The sequence below is a fragment of the Carassius carassius genome, chromosome 21, assembly GCF_963082965.1.
Source record: "Carassius carassius chromosome 21, fCarCar2.1, whole genome shotgun sequence".
NCBI lineage: Eukaryota > Metazoa > Chordata > Actinopteri > Cypriniformes > Cyprinidae > Carassius > Carassius carassius.
This window is the reverse complement of record NC_081775.1, coordinates 29,887,074-29,913,125: the sequence shown is the minus strand read 5'-3', so window position 1 is coordinate 29,913,125 and position 26,052 is coordinate 29,887,074. Positions and strand designations below refer to the sequence as shown.

The 26,052-nt window shown below is 37.2% G+C and overlaps 1 protein-coding gene across 4 annotated transcripts in view; it reads right to left on the bottom strand.

The window, feature by feature from the left end:
• Positions 1 to 26,052, bottom strand: part of LOC132098106 (homeobox protein cut-like 2) — a 160,845-nt gene that overhangs the window by 33,365 nt on the left and 101,428 nt on the right. For all 4 annotated transcript variants that reach the window (XM_059504250.1, XM_059504247.1, XM_059504248.1 and 1 more), the window contains one exon: positions 18,053 to 18,131. In XM_059504250.1, the coding sequence (XP_059360233.1) occupies positions 18,053 to 18,131 (79 nt within the window). The remainder of the gene's footprint in view (positions 1 to 18,052; positions 18,132 to 26,052) is intronic.

Here is a 26,052-nt window from a genome sequence, read left to right as displayed (position 1 = left end):
GTGACGCAGGTGTCCGAGCTCACCCAACAGTTCCAGCTATTACGAGCCCCCACTGCGCCACTCACACCGCCTGTTCCACCAGCACCATCGGAGGCCCCCTCCCAGCCGGAACCACGCCTCCCGATTCCGGAGGCTTACTCAGGTGAACCCGATTATTGTAGAGCGTTCCTTAACCGATGTGATATGCATTTTGCCCTCCAGCCTAGGACGTTCGCCACTGAGAGGGCCAAGGTGGCGTTCGTCCTGACCCTGCTCTCTGGGAGGGCGGCACTGTGGGGAACAGCGGTGTGGGAGAACCAGGACCCATGCTGCGCCTCGTTCCAGGCCCTCTCCGTCGAGATGAGACGGGTCTTTGATCGGGCCGCCGCAGGACGGGAGGCGGCCAGGAGGCTGGCGGAGCTGCGCCAGCACGAAAGATCCGTCTCGGACTACTCCATCGAGTTCCGGACACTGGCGGCGGAGTGCCATTGGAACGAGGAGGCGCAGTGGGACATGTTCCTGCATGGGCTGGCTGACCGCGTCCAGAGGGAGATCTACGCCCTGGACCTTCCCCCGTCGTTCAATGGGCTCATTGAGCTGGCCCTTCGGGTCGACGCACGTCTGGCACGGATGGAGAGGAGGGGGATGAATGGAAGACCGCTTTTAACACCCCCAGAGGGCACTTTGAATACTTGGTTATGCCGTTTGGGCTCTCCAACTCCCCAGCGGTCTTCCAGGCACTGGTTAACGACGTGCTGCGAGATATGATCGATCAGTTCATTTATGTCTACCTGGACGACATATTGATTTTTTCTTCTTCTCTCCAGGAACATGTGCAGCACGTCCAACGAGTGCTTCAGAGGTTGCTAGAGAATGGGCTTTTTGTCAAGGCGGAGAAATGCGAATTTCATGCACAGTCAATTCCATTTTTGGGGTATATCGTGTCGACTGAGGGAATACGCATGGATCCCGAGAAAGTTAAGGCTGTGGTAGAATGGCCAAGCCCAGATTCCCGTAAGGCCCTACAGAGGTTTCTGGGGTTCGCTAACTTCTACCGGCGTTTTATTCGCAACTTCAGTCAACTAGCCGCACCTCTGACCGCCTTGACCTCCGCCAAGACGGCGTTCAGGTGGTCGGACACAGCTGAGGCTGTGTTCGCCAAACTGAAGAGCCGTTTCAGCTCAGCCCCTATTCTGATTACCCCGGACCCTACGCGTCAGTTCGTGGTGGAGGTCGACGCATCAGAGGTGGGGGTAGGAGCGGTGTTATCTCAACGTTCTCCCTTAGACGACAAGGTCCATCCTTGCGCGTATTTTTCATATCGTTTATCTCCGGCAGAACGAAATTATGATATTGGTAACCGAGAATTGTTGGCAGTTAAGATGGCATTAGAGGAATGGCGACACTGGTTAGAGGGATCGGGGGTTCCTTTTATAGTATGGACTGACCACAAGAATTTAGAGTACATTAGCACCGCTAAGAGGTTGAACTCCAGGCAGGCTCGGTGGGCACTTTTTTTCGGACGTTTTGACTTTACTATCTCGTACCGCCCGGGTTCCAAGAATATCAAACCCGATTCTTTGTCGCGTATTTTTGACCATTCCGAACGCCCGTCCACTCCCGAGAGTATTTTTCCGAAGACATTAGTGGTCTCCACTCTCACATGGGAGATCGAATCGAAGGTCAGAACGGCCTTAGAAGGGGTAACGCCTCCGCCCGGGTGCCCACCGAACCGTTTATTTGTGCCGGAGGGATTAAGGTCCAACGTTATCCAGTGGGGACATTGCTCGAATGTAGCTTGCCATCCAGGGGTTAACCGTACTAGATTTTTAGTCAAGCAACGATTCTGGTGGCCACTTATGGCTCGCGACATTCACAGTTTTGTTTTGGCTTGCTCGGTTTGTGCCACTGGTAAGACTTCCAATCGGCCCCCTGATGGGTTACTCCAACCGCTGCCGGTTCCTTCGAGACCCTGGTCCCACATCGCTCTAGATTTTATTACCGCCCTCCCACCCTCCCAGGGAAACACGGTGGTTTTAACCGTGGTGGACCGGTTCTCGAAGGTGGCCCATTTTATTCCCTTGCCCAAATTACCCTCAGCCAAGGAGACAGCGTTGACCGTCGTAGACCACGTCTTTCGGTTACATGGCCTCCCGATAGACGTGGTTTCCGACAGGGGACCCCAATTTGTGGCTAAATTTTGGCAAGAATTCTGTAGACTACTGGGAGCGACTGTAAGTCTGTCCTCAGGGTTTCACCCCCAGAGCAATGGGCAAACCGAGAGAGCCAACCAAGATTTGGAAAGGGTGTTGCGATGTTTGGTCTCCAAGAATCCTTCCTCCTGGAGCCAACAATTGTCTATGGTGGAGTACGCCCACAATACCTTACCAGTATCAGCTACGGGCCTATCTCCTTTTGAGTGTAGTGTAGGTTACCAGCCACCTATTTTTCCCAGTATGGAATCCGAAGTTGCGGTCCCCTCCGCTCACGCCTTCGTCCAGAGGTGCCACCGCACTTGGACCAGAGCCCGTGAGACTCTACTCCAAGCGGGGGCGCGCACCAAGGCCAAGGCCGATCGCCACCGGTCTAGGCCTCCCGTATACGTCGTGGGTCAAAGGGTGTGGCTTTCAACCAAGAATATTCCTCTCCGTTCCGTATCTAATAAATTGGCTCCCAAATTTATTGGCCCGTTTACTGTCACCAAAATCATTAGTCCGGTGGCAGTCCGCCTTAAACTCCCTCCTACGTACAGGAGAATTCATCCCGCCTTTCATGTGTCCAAAATTAAGCCCGTATTTCATTCTCCCATTAATCCGCCTACCCCGGTTCCTCCCCCGCCGCGTCTCGTAGATGGGGAGACCACCTATTTGGTAAATCGCATTCTGGACTCTAGAAGGAGGGGACGCGGATTTCAGTACTTGGTGGACTGGGAGGGTTACGGTCCGGAGGAGAGAAGTTGGGTACCTGCCAGGGACATCCTGGATCACTCCCTTATCGATGATTACAATCGACAGGTAAGAGATTCTGGGGACGCCAGGAGGCGTCCTTAGGAGGAGGGGTACTGTCACGGTTCGTGAACGCACCGTCTCCAGCTGTAGTCTGGTTATGTCATGTTGATTGGTTCATGTGGGTGTGGCCACTGATCGCCTGATCAGCGGCAGGTGCATCTCATCCCCACCGCCTTTATAACGCCCTGTCTTTCGTCTCTTGTTTGTCAGATCGTTGTTGGAGGTCCTCCGTGTTAGATGTCTGGTTCTCGTGTTCCTGTCCTGCTTTGTCTCCTGTTTTGGTTTGCCCTGGATTGTTCCCTTCGTACACGGATTATCATCACCTCTATCGGATCTACCACCACCGTCATCTGTACCAGCGCACTCAACGCACCTACTCACCAGTCTGTGCTGCCATCCAGATTCCTGCGTCACTCTCCGACCCTCCATCAGCACGTCATTTACAATAAACACTGTTTACTTGCTTTTGCCTCCTGTCTCACTTACCTAGCGTCACAAAAATAAACTACAAAGGGAAACTCATAGTTCTTTCAATAATTTAATATGGAATGAAAAATTACATAAATATTATTTGTTAATTAAATATTATTATAAATATTATCTCACAATATCAACAAAACTTTTTTGTTTTGTTTTGTAAAATAAAGAAAACGAATAGGGTGCGGTTTCTGCATTCTCAGTGAATATGTCATGTTGAAAACAAATATTCTTTTATAATTTTTGGAAGAAGACGCACTGTGAGCCTTGAATTTACCTCAGAAGAAGAATGTAATATCATTCTGATGCCTCATGTTTATTTTTACTTATAGTATTACTGTGACATAAACATGTACACATCCACTTGTTAAACTTTTCCCAAACTATGCTACCAGACCAAAATATGTGAAATCGAACGCAACCTTTAGAAATATAATTGCAACTTTTCATTGCATCTAAATGTTGTAGATCTCGTCTGCATTTTAGCTCGCATTCTCCAGTGATTTATTAAAGGGCACACTGACGCACAAAATGTTTTTTTTTACTTCATATTTTTAACACTGCATATGTAACTTAAGTAACAATTTATTGACATCAAATCACATCAATTAAAAATGCAATGAATTACATAACAGTGTTACCAGGAAAAGTTATTAGAATACAGATATGCGTTACTGCCAAAAGTCAGACATCTCAATATAAATGTATTCTTCTCATTCAATTCTTCAAATTCAAAAAGAGAGAATTTGAGTTATTATTCACATTTATTTAATAACTCTACAATCTATTGTCTCGTTTTCACAGTATCTATCTATCTATCTATCTGAAAGCTAACAGTGGCATAGTATATATATATATATATATATATATATATATATATATATATATATATCGCACACTATTATGAAATGATGATCTGATGCAATGGATGCAGCATATTTCAACATTTTTGCAAGTGTACAAGCATGAGAACAGTGTGACCTGATCTTAAATGTTCCATGAAAAGCATAACTGAAACTTAAATTCCTCTCATTTTAACATTCAACAGTCTTTGCCCTTGATACTCGAGCGGTAATAATAAATGCTTTTGTAAAAGCCTTGATGAAGAAAGTAATAAAGCGGAGAGAGAGCGCGGTAAAACGTCTTCCTACGACGCTGTGCGCTGAAAGACAAACTTCCCTCTCAAAGCCTTTTTGTTTTAGTGCGATGTGAAGGACACAGTCGGACAAACATCAATAAGAATCAGCTGTGAAGTGCGCTTGAAAGCAGCGCAGAGGAGCAGCTGCGTGCGGCTTCGCTGGAGACGAGTGATCTCAAGAAAAGATGAAGGATACAAACAAGAGAGAGGCCAAGCATTTGTGTTAACTCTGGAATATTAACTCAAGGCCACCAGGAGGACTTCAGGAGAGGTTGGTGATGCCTGAAGCCTTGTCTGGAGTCATGAGGAACTGACTTTATGAACAAATGTGGGACAAAACATCCATTCGAGAGCATCGAGCGATTCAGAGACAGACACATGCAATCTGAGAGAGAAAGCAGCCTAAAAAGACACTTTACATGTTTGAATGTCACTGCATTACAAACAGAATATCAGAGCAAGAGTCACTGATTCACAAGAAACATTTTGTCTTGTTTTGATCGTCCTTAAAAACGGCAAAAATGTCAACCTTCAACTTCAATTCAATTCCTGCCTTATATGTTATAAGTATAATCAAATTAGCTGTACAAGTCACTAAAAAGAACCGGGTAAAATTTAACAAATGAAGTTGAAACTGGTTAAAAGATTTGGATTGAATTGTTAGTTTGAGTCTGATCTTGCCAATGAATCAAAACCAGTCGATTCATTCACACATCGGACTAAAAGATTCATTTACAGATCTGACTCAGCTGTTCGTTTAACATTTCATTGACTCACTGAACCGAGAACCTTCTGGTGTTAATTAATTTTATAATTGCGTAAATGCAAATTGCAATTTGGTCCTAAATGATTTCATTTTTATGAGCTGAATCATGACTAACAAACTGAACTGGGACACTTTAAATGATAATAAGAACCCTTATTAATAAAACCTAATCAAAAAGTAAACATCATTATGTGCTTACCTATGGCTTTATTAGAGAGTTTTATAGCAGTGGGTTATCAGTCAACAAAAGAAGGAGTTTTAGAATCAGAATCGGCTTCGTTAAATTGATTCTTTATGAACTGTTCAAAACAACTTCAAACTTCTAAACATATTCTCTAAAAAACAAATAGTAATATATTATTTTTATGTTTTAAATATTTATTTTATATACATTTTTACTTTAATAAATGCCAATTGTTTGAATTTTATTCTGGAAAAATAAAACTTAATTCACAATATATTATTAATATAAGATCCGATGTTTTTACTTTTATGTTTTATTTATTCATTTTTACTGGAATAAATGACAATTACTTTGATATTTGCTAGCAAAATAAAATTAATTCAAAATATAAAATCTGACACAATTACACTTGTTTTAAGGATTTCAAATTGTTCATTTATTTTTTACTGGAGTGGATGACTTTCTAAGAAAAATTAAATATGCAAAATATATCATCTAAAAACAAACCGAAATATAACACAATTATACTTGTTATATAAGTATAGGTTTAAAATGTGTCTCAATACTTTTTGAGGCCACTATATTTAGTCATAGTTACATACAGTGGACACAAATTAAATTTTTTTAATATATTTGACCTTTTATTCATCATGTAAAGCACCTAAGAGCATGATTATTTCCTTGACGGCTTGTCAAGAGGATCTAGTGTACTGTAAGATGCTGTGAGACGCGTGAGGCTGATATATTCACCTCCAGTACTTTCTCCCTGTGGGCTTCTTCTCTATAGGGACTCATTGGCCGGGCAGCACTTTTATGAACATAATGCATTATTAAACATCTCAAACATCTCCTGGGCTTTGTGTTTATTACTGCTCTTACAAATCATCAGTACATAATCTCAGGCGGCCCACAGAGATCTCTCTCTCTCTCACACACACACACATGCTGAAGAAAAATCCCCTGAAAGAGTCACATCTTCCACAATAAGATGCTCAGAGTGTGAGCTATTAATGAAACATGTGACACTGAACGTGTTCGGTCCCGGAGGACCTCAAGACCATAAACAACCACATCATGATGGGTTTGTTTTTTATTTTTAGATGAAAAGGTACTGTACATCTAAGCATGTGTGCAAGACTACAGCAGGTCATGTGAGTTTGGAGGAAACTAATGAAGTACACAAAACACTGTCACTCTTTCATGAAACCAGTGACATAAAGAGGCTTACAGATGTGTGAGGGAATTACCAGACTGAAAAATACACACATCCAAATTACATCTCGAACTGTCATGAACTTTTAAATCTTTGATGGCAAAAGTAATAGTTCATAAGCATTTGCTCACCTTCATGTCACTCTGGGAGCCGAATGCACACTGTTGGGCTCCAAAAATGACCAAAAACTTCAGAAAGCACCAATAAAACAGATTCATGTGACTATATGCGCTATATTTCAAGTCGAATGACAACTACATGTGATGAACAAACCCAAATTTACATGATTACATTTATTGTTTTACCTTATATACATACGGTACATTCTCATTCTTAGAACATGAAAATATATCATAAATATTTTATCTTTAATTACAACTATGATTGAATAATGAAATAAACTGATGAAACATTTTAAATAATTATTAATTATTTTGTGATTTTTGTAACAAAATTATGGCAATTTCCACCAAAAACATCACTACTAACCCTAATAATGTTTTATTAGATTTGGGACTGTTCATCAAAATAAGACTTATACAGTGCTATATATAATGTAAAGTCGTATAAACTTTATATTGTTTAATACACTTTAATGTTGCTTTTTTAATATAATTATATAATTTTGCTTTTTTATATAAATCACTGATCCGCAGCTCTCAAATCTAATATTTTTTATAAAATATTGGCACATCAACACCAGTTAACATCAATAATGGCCATCGTAAAAACTCCATCGTATAACCCATAAACAAATTAGAATTATATGCCACTGTCATTTTATTTTTGATACTCAGACATCTTTTATATAAAAAGATCTACTCTCAATCTTAATATACAAAAATCCATCATACAAATATATTTTTAATTACAACTAAATCAAATAATGATATTGGAAAAAAAAAAAAATTGGAAAAAAAAATTGGAAAAAAATTCCGTATTTATGGTGTGAAAAAATTGGTGTGAAATTTATTGTATGAAAGATTTGTCTTTTCAAAATTATGTCATTTCCACTGCAACTAGCAATACTAACCCTAATAGTATTTGATCAAAAGTAGACAAAATAATTTGTGACATAAGCGCTATGGGGCAAGATGTTTAGTGAATAATCTCCTAAATTTGGCTCTGTTCTTCACGCAAAGCAACAAATGACTTTAGTAGGCTCTGAATATATTTATATATACTAGGTCATTTATTAGTAGCTTTTATCCAAAGCGACTTGCAAATGTGGACAACAGAAGAAATCAGTTGAAGTATTAAAACAACAAACTAAAAGCTAAAACTGTATAAATACTATACACATTTAAAAAATAATAATAATTAAAAATGTATATAGCGCAAGAATCGTATGTTTAATGGTGCTTTTTGGGGCTTGACAGTGCTGTATAATGAAAGTGAAGGGCTATATTTAGAGCTTTATGAACAGCCTGTGTAGTCAGTCAGTCTTTCAGGTTTGAAAGAGAGTAAATAATGAGTAGAATTAGCATTTCTGACAGTAACCTGCTGAAGTCTGCCGCAGTACTTCTGGTCACCACTAGCCAGCGCTGCAGCTCTTGCATTCAACAGAGCAAACAGCAGGTTGATGAGGTCTTTCATGACAAAGTTGGGTCCTTTCGAACACAGCGGTTTCCTGAAGATCCACAGCTCTCGACCGACATGAAACACAAGAGCAAGACACTGCCTCAGGGGTAATGACGGAGCGAGACAGGGCACAGGGGGATTATGGGGACAAAAACACAGAGGTAGAGGTAGAGCGAGCACCCGCGGCGCCTGTCTTAACGGCTACGCCCCTGGCAACATCCCTCTCCAGGTGAACCGGCTACAGAGTGACAGGCTGTCTCACAGAACACGCCGGAGCAGGAAAGATGCTCCTCTGGAGGGACTAACTTTGACTTTCCCCGGATGCAGAAATGGAAAGCATCCATATGACCGCGGGGCACGAGTACGACGGTGCTAAAAACGCATAACCGAGAGCCGTGTTATTCGGCGAGGGGTTCGGATGGGGAACGTGTAGCAGATGGCCCGATAACAACATCAGGTTGTTACCTGAGAACGGAGAGGCGCTCCGAGTCGAACGCTTTTAGAAAGCAGACAACAGACCTTCCCTTAAGAGCAACACAGTGCAAAACGCAAGAGCTGTCAGATCACAGAAAGTCACCTATTGTGGAAACAGACAAAGAAATAAAATGTTTAACAATGTTATTTTGGTGCACACACACACACACACACACACACACACACACACACACACAGTGTGTAGATGTATGTCTCATATGCAGGTGTTTCTTCAACTACAGCACAAGCACTTTTAGGTCCTGAGAACAGAAATAACGGACTAAGAGAACTTGGTTTTTCATATTAATGTCATAATCATTTTATTTTTGAGTCTTTTATAAATCGATTTAATTGTTTTTACCTCTGTCCCAGATACATATCCTATTATATTTACCTTATCCATTATATAATCCATTTGATTTTTAATTGAAAAAATTCATGCAGTAAGTAAAATTTATTTAAAAAAAATAATTAATTTATATTTATAAAATATATTTGTAAGAAGAAAATCATTTTCATTAGTTATTTTGTGGAAAGGTTTTTTAACACAATAAATATATATAGATTAAAAAACACACACAATTAAGATGTTATTTCCACTACAATAATAATAATAATAATAAAAACATTGAATCAAAATTAAACAAAATAACTTTAGAGGTGAAGAACAAAGAAGTCACATTTTTAATCTATACATTTACCTTTTATCAGAATATTTACATTATAATATATATATATATATATATATATATTTTTTTTTTTAACATTCTTAATCTTAAAATATGAAAATTACAAGTGTAATATTTTTATTACCACAATACATATAATATTATAAAACATTTAAGACATATTATTACAATTAATTAAAATAATTAATATTTATAAATATATTTGTAAAAAAAAAAAATTTCAATAGAAATTTTGAGAAAATGCTTTTTTGCACAATAAATATTGAATTTCTAAAAACTCATAATAAATAATAATAATAATCCTAATAATGTTTTATCAAAAGTCAGCTAAATAATTTGAGATGTGAAGAACAGTCGAGATATATCACTTTTTTTATTTTCACATTTTATCATTAAACTATATTTTATTATATATTTATTGCAGTTTATTTATAAATAATATTGTACAGCATTTCAAAACAAGCAGTAATTCTGTCACATTATGAAACAATGAAAAATGTTAAAACATTGTAATTTCGACCATAGAACGTTATCAAAGACATGATTAAAATAAAATAAATAAATAAATACAACTTTCTTCTGTGATGCACCTGTGCAAGTCTACTGTTAGTAGACAAATGAAATAAATTAGTGCAAGTGCAAGTTTATTCTCTGAGTGTCCACAGGGCCAAAAGTGCTCACAGTTGAAGAAACACTCACATCTGTTTTACAATTGTTTTTCATAATTATACACAGCTGAACAATCAGGGATTCAATAATTGCTGACGAAAGAGGAAAACAGAGCAAAACACAAGAACTTAGAGATGGAGAGCCATCATCATGGCGATGGAGGATTTCTGTTGATATCAGCCATACGAACAAAATGAGAGACATACAGCGATTAGCATGTAGAGCGTAAAGAAGACATCAGCATTTTCCAGCTGCCTCCTCCTGGAGTCAAAAGACAAACTCAACTCTTTGTAGATAAACAGATGAGCAGCATGTAATTTGTTCACTTTATCAATACCGTACAAGCGGTGCATTAAAGCAGCGGTCGCAGGACTCTATCGCTGTACAGGAAGTCATTGAAGACTAAAGGCAGAGCTCGATTATGTGTTTAACTCAACACACTGTCACCTGGGAGAATAAACACTACAGCTACAGTAACCTATACAACCATGATGTACAGAATCACACTAAACACACTCGAGTCACTGATTTAATCCATCTTAGATTAAATATGTTCGGCGGTGATGTTATAACTCTAGCACAAAACTCACCACACACTGAACGATGCCTGAAAAAAACTTTATAATAAAACTAGTGAAAAATATCCAGAACATCATAGAAACTATTGGTAACCACCCAGAACACCCTAGCAACCACAACCAACACCCTGGTAACTACTGTACCTAGCAACTACCTAGAACACCCTAGCAACCACAACTAACACCCTGGTAAGTACTGTACCTGGCAACCACCCAGAACACCCTAGCAACCACAACTAACACCCTGGTAACTACTGTACCTGGCAACCAACCAGAACACCCTAGCAACCACAACTAACACCCTGATAACTACTGTACCTGGCAACCACACAGAACACCTTTGCAACCACAACTAACACCCTGGTAACAACAGTATCTGGCAACCACCCAGAACACCTTAGAAACCACATCTAACACCCTGGTAACTACCTTCCCTGGCAACCAACCAGAACACCCTAGCAACCACAACTAAAACCCTGGTAACTACTGTACCTGGCAACCACACAGAACACCTTTGCAACCACAACTAACACTCTGGTAGCTACTGTATCTGGCAACCACCCAGAACACCTTATAAACCACATCTAACACCCTGGTAACTACTGTACCTGGCAACCACCCAGAACACCTTAGCAACCACAACTAACACCCTGGTAACTACTGTACCTGGCAACTACACAGAACACCCTAGCAACCACAACTAACACCCTGGTAACTACTGTACCTGGCAATCACTCAAAATCATATAAATGATCAGAAACCATCCAGAACACCCTAGTAACCACCTAGCAACCATACAGAACACTGTAGTTACCATATATAACACCATAGTAACAAACTGTACCTAGCAACCACCCAGAACACCCTAATAACCACCTATCAACCATCCAGAACACCATAGTAACCACATATAAAACCCTAGTAACAACTGTACCTAGCAACCACCCAGAACATCCTAAAAACCACCTAGCAACCATCCAGAACACCCTAGTAACCACATATAACACACTAGTATCAACTGTACCTAGCAACCATCCAGAACACCATAGTAACCACATATAACACACTAGTATCAACTGTACCTAGCAACCATCCAGAACACCATAGTAACCACCTAGCAACCATCCAGAAAACCCTAGTAACCACATATAGCACCCTAGTAACTATTTTACCTAGCAAAAACCCAGAACACCCTAGAAACCACTACTAACACCCTGGTAACAACTGTACCTAGCAACCATCCAGAACACCCTAGTAACCACCTAGCAACCATCCAGAACACCCTAGTACCCACATATAACACCCTACTATCTACTGTACCTAGCAACAACCCAGAACACCATATAAACTACCTGACAACTATCTGGAACACCCTAGTAACCACCTTGCAACAATCCAGAACCCATTAGTATAAACCTAGCAACCATCTAGAAGACCTAAGTAACTACAAATAACACCCTAGTAACTATTGTACTTAGAACAACCTGGTAATCACCTAGCAACCATCCAGAACACCATAGAAAACACCTAGCAACCAACAAGAACACCCTAGTAACCACATGTAACAACCTAATAACTACTGTACCTAGCAACCACTCAGTAAATCATATAAACGTTCAGAATCCACCCAGAACACCCTAGTAACCACCTAGCAACCATATAGAACGCTCTAGTTACCACATATAACACCCTAGTAACTACTGTAACTAGCAACCATCCAGAGCATCATAGAAACCACCTAGCAACCAGCACACAATTGTCGCGTTTCCACCGAAATTACCCGGAACACGTGTACCAGGAACTTTTTTCCCCCCCAGACCTGTTGCTTTCTGCGTTTCCACCGTGGTGTAAAGTACCGGGAAGATTAGGCAAATAGTCTGGTGACGTAGGTCTGCGCGCGTTTCTCAATACAAAGTACGCTGATTTTTTGACGTGCATCCTCGGTAGTTCATACTTTGCGCATTTGACTCGGGAGTGTGATGTCCGCGACGAAGCGAATCCGGTAAATCTGCAAACAGCAGCGTACTTGACATCAGTCGCATTGTACAATGAGGAAAATTGCAGTAGTCATTTACAATAAAATGAATTATGATATCAAATACCACTGCCTCCTTTCGTTTTCATTTAAACATAATAACAGCTGCAGACATGTACTTAGTTCAGGGATATGTGTATATATACAGCCATTACAATGAAACAAAATATATCAATTTGCCTTTTTTATTTTCATTTTAAGATATAGATAAATTGAATGCAGACCAAAGATTACCTGTTAGATTTACCCAAAATGAATTATATCTTATGTTTAACCACTAAAGAGACATCAGAGCCAGCGGCACATATCAGAAGGTCTAGCCGAGGTGAGGCTGCTCTCGGCGGATACATGATAATGTATGATAAGCTCACGTCTCCGAACTCGGCGAAACACATTTTTAAATAGGCGCTGTCTTTATAAATAAACCACAGATGAGTTTTAAACAACTACATTCTCACCTGAAACACTTTTAAAATTATATTTCATGACACAATAACAGTAATATTTTGAAAATGATCCGACTAAATGGTGGTTGAATTCAACCAATTCTGTGTGAACTCAACCAATCAGCATGTTTAGCGCCCAAGTCCCGCCCCCGAAAGTTCTGGAACTTTGAAAAAGTACCACCTCGCCAGCAGGGACTTTCTGAGGGGAATTTTTTTACCCGGAACTTTATTTAGTTCCTGGTTCCTGCGGTGGAAACACACCGAGTACCAGGCCAAAGTCCCTAGTTCCTGGGTAAAGTTCCTGCGGTGGAAACACGGCTAATGATAATCACATATAACACCATAATTATTAATTGTACCAAGAACATCCTAGAAACCAACCAAAAAACCCTAGTAACACATAGCAACCACTCAGATCACCATAGAAACCACCCAGAACAATGTAGAAACAATCTAGCAACAACCAAAAATACCCTAGCAACAGCACATGAAAGAAATCTTTTCAGCACCTGCACAAGCAACATCACTCGCCTCCTTTACAACATTTAAAAATCTAGTGTGTAATTTGCGTCTTCTGATAAATCACAGCAAATATGATAACCAGTATTTAGTTTCCTTAAAAAAAACATTCCTTAAACAAATCCTTAAAACAAGGCTGATCTAAGAAGCAAAATATTTCATATTAACATTTTCAGAGAATGCACATTGAATTGATTCATATTGATTTTTTTTTTACTATTTGTCTTCTTTCAAACACAAAGCTGTGTTAATTTATGTTTAAAAGAATAAAAAAAAATTAATTCAACATATATTCTCAGAAAACAAGACTTATCTGATATAATTTATCTTTATGGATGTTTCGATATTTTATTGGAAAATAAGAAAAATACTGATTAAAAATATATTTTTTTCAGGTTGTGCATGTGTGGTTTGCATGTACAGTTTTATTACGTGTTGTTCTGTTGTTTGTACTCTGATAATAAACACAAACCCTCATCAACATGTCTGTGTTTCCTCACATGACTACAGGAAGCCTTAGTGTCCTTTACGGCACCTGGGACGGTTCATTCCTGGGACAGCAGGGGGGTGACCTTGCTCAAAGCCAGAAGAAGGAACAGATGAATAGGTTGCTGCAGACGACAGGCTCACCCTCACAGATGGCAGTATCCATCAGGGGTCGATACAGATGAAAACACAGCTCTCGTCATCCGGACGATTCACGGGGAGGTCAAGCGCCGATTACACACGCATCTGACGCCAGTGGCGTTGGGGGGAAGCTCTGGCTGTCCCCCTTTAGTAGCAAGCTAATCTGAACATGTCCTTGTGTAAACTAAACCAGTCAAAAGCCACCGACGAGGTCAAATGAAGTTATTCACTGGGTCTCTTTATATAAATTAAAGCCATAAAAATATTGAGCTAGATTTTGTCACATTTTGTGGCCCTACATGTCTGAACATCTACTTAAGAAATATAATAATATAATAAATATAATTCTTCCTTATACTTTGTAAGAGTATTCACATTTTTAGTTGCTCACTGTACTTATAAGGCATAATTGTTAACATGGTTTGAGTCCGTGTATCTGTCAAGTTTAAAGTGACAGATGAATTTGCATTGAAATACTTTGGTGTTATACTAATATACCAAACAATTTAGGGTCAGTATGATTGCTTTCAAAGAAATCAATACTTTTATTCAGAAAGGATACATTAAACTGATCAAAAGTGACAGTACAGACATTTATAATGTTACAAAAGATTTCTATTTCAAATAAATGCTGTTCTTTTGAACTTTCTATTCATCAAAGAATTCCAAAAATTACAATGTATCACGGTTTCCACAAAATTATTAAGCAGCACAACTGTTTTCAACATTGATAATAATTTCTTGAGAGACAAATCAGTATATTAGAATGATTTCTGAAGATCACACTCAAGACTAAAGTCATGATGCTGAAAATTCAGCTGTGCATCACAGAAATAAATTACATTTTAAAACATATTCAATTGGAAAACACTTATTTTAAATGGCAATACTATCTAACAATATTACAGTATTTTACGGTACTTTATTATAGTAAATAAATACAAATATTAACTTTTGAAAGGCAGTTTAAAATGTATTGATTCCCTCCAACATTTAAAGTTATAAACTAGTCACATAACTATAAAATCTAACTGTCACAGCTATTTTATTTGCAGATCAAGGAGGCTTTTTAATGTTTGTCTGACTATTCACCAGTTCATAAACGCTTCCTGCATTTTGTTTTTATTCTGTAAATGCAGACGAAAGATTCACAAGGGCTCTTATGCTTGACTCTTAGTCAATAGACTAAGTTTGCAAAAAAACTTTTGCATTTAGTAAATGAAAAATATTGATAGGAGAGCCATAAGTCAAGGATTCATACCAAATACATCTTCAGCGCGAGACACTTTACCTAAAAGAAAATGCATTACTTCTTTATAAGAGTGTGGAACGATATGAAGTGCAAGAGATCAGCTCTTTAAAGTCAGCCTGTTTAATACAAATCTTCTGTCTATATAGGCAGCATGAGCCTGTTTTGAAATGCTTAACATAGGCAGCACTGCTTGCACAAAACAACTGATTTCATACTGCAATACTTCAATAAGCATAAATATATGTTGCACACACAGATGGTGGTTATTTTACACTGAGAAATGTTTAGCCGTTACTTTTCAGCACTGACTTCAGCCATCTCTAACTTATTCACAGAACCTGCTGCAATGCATTCTGGGATTGCCTTCGCTCTGAAAGCTAGAATCTGGGTAAAGCAAGTCAGCCTACCTTTTAAACCAGCCGTTTCGACAGAAGTGCACCTATGATGCCTGAAAATGCTGTCCCTAGGTTTTGGAGCTTATCTCTCCAGCAGAAGCTTCCATTACCCAGTCAATGAATGTGTAAACAGAGGCATCAGCTTCCTGCGATCTCTGATAGGACGGTCCAGCGTCAGGCCCCTGTCCTCTTTCTCTCGTCTCTATTTGTCTGGCTTCTCTCTTATCACCTCTCCTCTGCTCTACTCTCCTCATCAATCCCACGTTTCACTTGTGAGCGTCGGTCAGCCTCCTCCAACAAGCACATTATAGAGGCCACTTTCTAAACACGTACCATATTACTCAACACATGATCATTGTCAAACAGACTGGGTTTACCTTTTAGTGTGTACTGTACCTTTAAGACGTCCATAGCTAAATGACCATCAGGGCAAACCAAGGCACAGTAAAGATGTTTATATGTAAATGTAGATGGTCATATGTTAATGAGCAAATGACTAGATAAATATATATAAAAAAGCTAAAATAAATACAAAAGCACATACAATTAAAATGAAAATTGACAAAATCTGTGTTTTTTAAATTAAATATATCTAATTAAATTAAGAAAAAATGTTAAATGAGAAATTGCAACAACAAAAAAGCTTCCATGAAAATTATAAATGTTGCCAAATGATTTGAAATAAATACTGTAGTTAAAAAAAGACAAGCACTTATGAAATTAATGCTAAAGAGAAATAATTAAAAGAAAATAATAAAAACACACATAAAATTTAAATGTCACAGGTATAAAATGTATAGTTATATAGTCGACTAAGTGACTAAATCAGTATTGTTGCTGTTAAATAAAAATATTAAATTATAAAATATATATTAGATGTAAAATTTTAACTTAAACTTCTATGAAAATTAGAAATGTTAGCAACAAATTGAAATGGGCTGAAGGAAAAAATTACTACAACTGAATAAAAGTGACAAAAGCAGATAACATTCAAATTACTATGAAACTGAAATTAAAAAAGTAAAACCATTTTCAAAAACGCACTGGCTCCGCCCCCACACCTGTACGTCATCTTACATTGCATACAGTTGACTGTTGACAAATATAATGCAATTCAATTCAAGACATTGGTGCAAAAATGCCCCGTTTGTGTTTTTGTCTCATATTTATATCAGACGACATCACACAAGCTGTTTGAACGAATCACTTACCGCCACCTGCTGGCAAATCTGGTTATTTAATTATTTAATTGCATTTTTTATTTTGTTATTTAATTATTAAATTAAATTAGAATTAAATAATTTAATAAATTAACTTTAATTAATATTATTTTAATTAATTAAAATACTACTACTACTACTTAAAAAATTAAAGGGACAGTTCACCCAAAAATGTAAATTCTGTCATTATTTACTCTCACATCCCTGATGTCATTTAAACCTTTCTATTGTGGAACATAAAATAAGGTATTTTCAAAGATATAGACTACACTTAAAGGGACTTTAAGGTATTTTGAAGACTTTAATTGTATGAACAAATAAAATATTTCTAAAGCTACAATTTGATAATGTATACTCATTTTTTAAAAATATAAAATATATTTTTTTATCTCTATTTGGGGGAACTTTAACAGTCAAATTTATTTAGCGATTAATTAGATTAATTGAAACATCACGTAATTAATTAGATTATAAATTTGAATTGACTTGCAGCCCTATTATATATATATATACATAAGTGGTCATCCAGTATGTGAAAGAATACATCATGATTTGAGTGGTTATGCTACTTAGTTTTATGTTGTAAATGTACATCATACACTTCAAAAGAGCAAGACATCTTATTTAATGTGAAATGAGACACCTTAAACAGGTTTTTAATTGGCATTAAAATGAATAACATCATGTAAGCTCATCTCTTATAGTTGTGTACTTTATTAATTTCCCTTTGAGTCATGTGAAATCGAGCGGTGAATGTACAGCTTGGTGTGTGTGTGATGGCGCAGGCAGGTGTGCAGCTCACCTGGGGCCTCAATCAGCTGTTTATATATTCCCAGGAACGCAGACTCCGCCTCCTTACTGCGCTGGCTCAACGCAACCACCTGCAGCAGAGAGATGAGCTCATCAATCCAGGACACACTTAAAGGCCACGCAACACATAATAAAACACTCCAGTCAATAATTCTCCTCCATATGTTGATACCGCAGAGATACAAATGAACAGAGCAAAGTTTATTCCAGTACTTAAACTGAGAAAAACATTAGCGTGATCGCTCTTGAGGAAACCTCTGTCTAATAAAGTCACCAGTGCAACAAAGCATTCGATACTCCGACAAATATACCAGAGACTCTACATAATGGCTTCACACTCATCACAACACAAGGGGATGTTTGAATTACATTCTAGTGTTCATCTCATACTACTTCTGCAGTGTGTACCAAGGGCGCAGGATTTAGTAGGGACACTATACTACTTCATTTTAATGTTTTTATGCTATTTTGTATATACTCGTATAAATGAAACATTCTCTTAAATGGTATGAGATGACTGGATGCTTTTCCTGATTTCCTCTTGAACTGCAGTGGTCAAACTATTGCAAATATAGTGAATTAAGCTACAAACTCGATTATAATGCACAATGTTTCCATTGAACATGTATTTTGAGCTGCAGCTCGTCATATTAATGGAGTGATTCACTAGTTAGCAGTAAACCGGTTACCTCACCTAAATATGTTCATAGATTTGTGTTGGATGGTATCTTTGGAATAGAAATATTGATATTATATTTGTAAACATCATCCATTTTTCCCCTTATTTCAGTTAATGTCATAAAACTAGTCAGCTAAGCCCGTAGTGTACAGAGTGTGTGACTCTTTAAGCACACTTTAAAGAATACTGTTTGTTTCCCACAATGCAATGCACTTAAATTGAACTTCCAGTGTGAGGAATAAACTGGAAGTAAAATAAACTGTGTGTGTGTGTATATATATATATATATATATATATATATATATATATATATACACACACACACACACACACACAGTATATAAAATATTTATAATAATACAAACAATAATACTATGATTTTAAAATATTTAAAAGCTATGAAAAAGTCCTGGTATTACGCGAAATCTACACTCTCAGAAAAAAGGTATAAAAGCTGTCACTGAGGAATTACACTATTGTAGAGTCAATACTGGTACATTAAAGGTACATATTAGTACCTAAAAGGTACAGAAGTTTACCCTTTTATTCTGAGAATGTATAAAGGTTGTATGTGTGTCTGTGAGACAGAAATGAAGAGTTAATGCTGCTGAGGGCTGCTGGGTCTGTGCTGGACTACTGTGCACAATGAAGCCGGGTCAGATTCACCCAGAACCTCCACTAACCCGACCCATCACCCCTGCTATTCTCCTCTCCACAGGGGACTCAAACCAATTACGGATTCATTAAGGAAGAGCGGGAGCAGAATGGGCCGCCACCTGGCCCCATAGAGAGGGCACCTGTGCCTGTGGATATGTGGGTTACAGCTCCAAAGACCACACAGAAGAGCTCCAAAGCAACAGCGTTCCACTCCAGCCATCATTGAAACTCTGCTGTGCACTGGAGGGAAGGTTACTGCTCAAACCGGCTTCCAGGCCCCTGACGGGACGCTCACTGCCCATGTGAAATACGAGCAGACAGGCCTGCGGGTGAAGGGTACGATGCCAGTTTTGTGACAGGAGAAGAGACTCAACACAAATCGAATGCAAAATCCTGCATATTTAAATCAAATCATCATTGTTTGAGTCAAACCTTTTGTACTGAAGTGAATCAAAGTGTGGCATGTAAAGAAAAGTTAATTGCTGCAGTTGAATACTGCATACTGTAAAGTATACATGAGCAAAAAAGTATCAAGAACTGATCTTGGTTATGGTTATTAAAAAAAAGGATATTGCAATGCAAAAATCATTAGGATATTAAGTAAAGATCATGTTCCGTGAAAATATTTTGTAAATTTCCTACCGTACATATATCATAACTTCATTTTTAAATAGTAATATGCATTGCTAAGAACTTCATTTGAACAACTTTAAAGATGATTTTCTCAATATTTAGATTTTTTTGCACCCTCAGATTCCAGGATCTCAGCCAAATATTGTCCAATCCTAACGAACCATACATCAATAGAAATCTTATTTATTCAGCTTTCAGGTGATTTATAAATCTAAATTTAAAAAAATTGACACTTAATTTTTAGTTCAACCAAAAACTAAAATTCTGTCATTAATTACTCACCCTCATGCCGTTTCAAACCCGTAAGACCTTCGCTCATCTTCGGAACACTAATCTAGATATTTTCAAATTAATCTGGAGCTGTCTGACCCTGCATAGACAGGAACTCAACTGAAATGTTCCCAAGTCCAGAAATTAGCAAGGAGATCTTAATAGAATTAATCCATGTGACATCAGTGGTCCATCCGCAATAATATGAAGCATGCATTTTCGACCAGATTCAATCGAAAATATTTTAATTAGTGTTCCGAATTGAATTAGTGTTGTGCTGCATGCAACAAACATTGCAAATCAAAGTTGATATGGCATATACTGCTATATGCTATCACCTACCACTATGTTGCATTTAATTCCATCTCAGAAATAAAAATAGTTTACTCTTTAAATCCAATTTTGTCGGAAGTCAGATTAAATGTTTAAAAGGTGAAGTGCATTGCACTGTGTGTTGTAGTGTTCTGTGTGTACGTGTGCAGTTGCATACTGCACATTTAGTCAAATGTAGTAGTAAAATTTGCATTCTGCACACATTATAAACACTGCATACTACTTTCTTTGAAAACAGTAGGCAGCATGGCATTCTGAACCCGCTCAATAAGCATCATGTCGTCTGAAGTGGTGTGTCTGCCGTACGTTCAGCCTCCGCTGCCTGGAGTTCATGCAGAATAGAGCAGCGCTACAGGAATCGATACTGATACAATAGTCTCCCGCACTCGCTGTCTAAAAGCAATTGTGTTTCTCTCTTTTTTCCCTTTTTTCTCTCTCTCTTTTTCTAAGACATGACATTCAGTTGCTCCATCAGCACTGGAGCTCACATACAACAAACACAAACCAATAAATGTAAGAGAGTGAGTGCGATGCCCGCCGTGATGTTAAACAAGTCAGAGCATCTGCAGACGGGATTGGTTTAATTAGTGCTGCTTCTTAACGCCAATCTACCTATAGAAGACAGATTATGCCTCAACTTTAAAGCTCAAGTTTGTCAATTTCACCTGGTATTGTGATTTTCTGAGACACTCCGTTATCTCCCATTGGTCAGAAAAAGAGATCCCGCCCCCACACTCATGCCATTGGTGGAGACAGAAGTTGATATGTCAGGCTGCTCAAAACCATCAGATCAATGTTTTAAAAGTAGTCAAACTACCAATGACCGACAGTGATATTTAAACAATTTAAGAAAACAGATATCAAAAACAATTTTAGAAAACTGCTAGTAAATTTTTTACAAATAATTGCAAAGACAAATAACAAGAAACAAACAAAAATCTTTGTTTTATAAACATCTTAGGAAAAAAACTGTGTGCACTGAACAAAATTGTAAAGGAATGTCAAATAACACTGAAATAAATGAGACATTCTGAAGTAAAAAACACTCCAATAATCTTGATTTACAACTTCAAAAAAAAAAAATTTTTTTAACAGTGTAACTAATATTTTTACGCTTATTTATTTCTAAACATTTTCCCCCTAGAGCATGCATTTGCAGTCAGGACTGGAAACATGAATGAATTGCGCACAGACTGTCTCACATATGGCCAGATAATCACCAAAAGATAAATCCCTGTAATTCTGCAAGAGACAACAACCATTTCCTTATGAAGTTACACAAGATGAAGAGCCATTTCAGCCTCCATTTTTCAAGGCTATAATGACTTATTAGACAAAAGCATCATCACTATGACAGTCACCATCATCATCCTCATCACACTTTACACTGTAACATTTTGTACATATATCTCATAACGAGAAAAGATACAGATTACCTCCAACATCACACCATCAACCCGCCCTAACTCCAGCACACAGACATCAATTACACACACACACACACACACACACACACACACATGCTAGTATGCATGCGACAGCTCCATGTCACTAATCCAGCATCCATCACTCCTGAGACAATCTTAAATCCAGACAACATACGATGGCACTGTTATATGCTGCATAAAATCATACTGAATATAAATTCACACACATAACAGCAATATTAAAGCACTCGTTTCATGAGAAATCTCATTTGATCTTTTGAAATACAAGTTTGAACATTCATTTAAATAGAGCTGCAAAAATAAATTTATTCTGAACTTTTTAGTTTTATAAACTATAAAATTTTAAACATTTACTAATGCTAATGTCTTTCCAAACTCTCAGTTGAAACTGTATAACCGTAGTTATAGAAAACTTATTTAATAGTATTTGAAATGCATAAAATTCTTAGAAAATTAGCCTGATTAGAATGACTTTGCACCGCAAAATGTTATTAAACTACAGTAAGTATATAATTTGAGATGGAACAGACATTTATTGCTTAAGAAAACGGTTCAGAAAAATTAGTTCTACTAATATATATTCAGTCTCTTCTGCTCACCAAGCCTGCATTTATATGTTTAAAAATACAACAGAAAGCTGAATATTGTGGAATATTATTACAATTTTAAATAACTATTTTTTATGTGAATATATTTTAAAATGTAATTTATTCCTGTGATCGAAGCTGTATTTTCATCATCATTCCTCCAGTCTTCAGTGTCACATGATCTTTCAGAAATCATTATAATATGATGATTTGATGCTCAAGAAACATTTCTGATTATTATCAATGTTGAAAACAGTTGTGCTGCTTCATATCTTTGTGTAAATGAGAATATTTGATGGATCGAAAATTCAAACATTTAATTACAACAAAAACCTTTTGTAAAATTATAAAAGTCTTTACCGTCACTCAATCAATTTCTGTCAAAAATTGTATCATGCTAAGTCCAAACATTTGAACAGTATTGTATAAATGGATATTAGTGGACAAATTAAACCAGTATGAAAGTGAAAGTGTGTTTTAAGAGAGTTCACAAGGCCAGGATTGTAATTCTGAGAAAAGTTTATAGTCATTTCTTCTTCTAGTTTGTAAAAGCAGACCTCAGCACTGCATGTCTTCTGTTCCTTTATAATTACAGCTTCAAAGCGCAGAGAACTTCAGGATACTTAAGTCCCAAAACTTAAAGCAGCGATCTGCCAAATTTCAAAGGTATAATTTAGTTTTTACATAAAACACACTCCAGCATTCACTGACTAATTTCTCATTTGCACAAATGAGGATGAAAAAAAAAAATCAAACGCTCGACTGCCAAAAGCATCTGTGGTTGGATCCTATAATTAATTTGAAAACAGAAACTCTGATTAATTTTTAGAATCTGTGAATGTTTTTTCACATACGTGCAACTTGTGTGAGTGGGTCAAGAGGAGCACAAAGACATCAAGAAAAGTCAGCGTAAAAGAACGAAAATGTAACAAAAAGAGCGTGAGTAAGAAATGAATGCAGAGAGACTTCAATAAAGACTAGCAATTAGCAATTACACACTCATCAATTACAATTATCACAACTGGTGATTATGCAATTAGCAGTGAATCATCACTTTTAGCCCTGATGGCTGAACATTTAGGATGTGCTACAGAAAGAGTTTGGGTCCACGAGAACAAAGAGTCAGATTGAGTGACTTCATTCACAATTACTAGAATAATAATCAGCATCAGTGTGAATGCAAATAAGAGGAGAGCTCACTCAAAAATAACATTTTGCCATCATTTACTCAACATTGTGTCATTTCAAACCTGTATGCGTTTTTTTTTTTTTTTTTTTTGTGGAAGACAAAAGGAAAAGTGTAAACTGTAAAGTGTTCCTGTGGCTCAGTGGTAGAGCATTGTGTTAGCAGCACAAGAGGTTGTGGGTTTGATTCCCAGGGAACACATGTTAGGTAAAGGTAAGTCGCTTTGGATAAAAGCGTCTGCTAAATGCATACATTTAATTTATTTTAATTAAAAATGTTAAGTTACAAACTAAATGTGTCTCCTCTGTATCACTCCAAATCAGCGTAACGTCATTCACAAGAATATGAGCTGGACACAGGCAGTGTATGCTCTTCTGTGTCAGCCATGTCACAAGGATACACAGAAAGACACAGAGGAGACAAACTGTTGAATAAAGTCATCATTTTAGTTTTATTTGTGTAGAAAAAGACTATTCTGACGATGCTTTTCATACTATTCTGGACAGTCACAAGCCTCCCAGTTTTCATTCAAAATATCTTAAATTGTGTTCTGAAGTCATACAAAGCTTTTACAGGTTTGGAACGACATGGGGGTAAGTGATTGACAAAATATTCATTTTGTGGTGGAGTATCCCTTTAATGAGCAAAAGATCTCGATTCTGACAATAACGGTGCAGAATAATAAGCAGATGGGTAAGACAAACAATGAGTTATCCAGCGTCATACTGGAGTGAATCTGGCTACAGAGTTTGGGAGGGACTCTGAGGCACAGAGAGAAATGAGCAACTGAAGTCCTGACACATATCCAGTCCCCACGTCAATTCCAATCAGCAGCCTGTGTCACTCACACACACACACACACACACACACACACACAGACGGTCACAGTACCAGCACTGTATACTGCACTACAGTCTCCCAAACCTCTGGGGGTTCACAGCGGACTGCAGGGGGCTCAAATCAAATGTAAATGTAAAACAAATGAACGGGGCTGTACAATTAATCAAAATGAAACAGAAATCAAGACATAACTTTAACAGTGGCTCAGTTCACAGTAAATGCTGCTTCTCATCAGCTACATCTCTGTGTGCACTGTGAGTTTAATGTGCAGCTTGGTTTACTTTATTTATACATTTACATAATTAACAACACTTCTGTTTACAGAAGTATAAAGAATTTCACAAGTATTCTCTGAAAATAAACGTTTGAAAGGGCATAAAATATGGTACTTTGAAGTATACATTATATTAATCAAATATTCATTTTTAATTTTAAAGTACTACTTACAAGTATTATATATTTTTGTCTTTATTTTTACATTTTAATAATTAATTGTATAAAGTAATTTTATAAATAATTACAATTAACTTTATAAATAATTACAATTAATTATTTATAAAATAATTATATAATTATAAGGTTTAAACACTTATAAATACAAATACTGGTAACTTGTTGTGTACAGTAAAACAAATATTTTATAATATTCATATTTTTATAATTTATTTTATAGTACTGTAATTTGCAATATATTTTTATCTTAATTTTTATAATTTATAGACAGGTAATTGTTTATAAAATATATGAAATAAGATTTAAAACAACTGAAAGTGAAGAATTTAAAGACTTTATTTTACAGTACAACTGTAATTTAAAACAGTAATATATTTCGGTCTTCGTTTTATACTTATTACATAATTATAAATAAAGACTCTTAAATGAGGTTAGTTGGTTTCTAAAAAAGCAATATGGGATATTTTTTATATGAGATGAAATGTCGTATTGCTCTTAAAATGGCCATAAATGACTAAATAATTGCAGTAGTTTTGCAGCCCTATTTATAAATAATATCCAAATAAAAGATTTACTCAAAATATAAATTAAATATTCTACCTGTTTAACTGCATGAGCATTAACCAAAATCTAAGAACCGTGAATATGTGAAAGTGCTGCTAAATTATTGAAATAACTTAAAATCTCCAAGGTACTTGAAGTAAATATTTCACATCTACGGATCTGGCGGAGTTAAACGTTTGGGAATTCCTGCTCTACATCATGAACTGGATCAGAGAAGATGATTTCTGACAAAACGGCTTCAAATACTGATCTCAGTTCAGTCAGAATCCCCACACACGCTCGAGAGAAGACAGTCTGGCTTTTCTAGTTTTAAAAGAGCCTCTTACAGATTTCAGTTCAGCT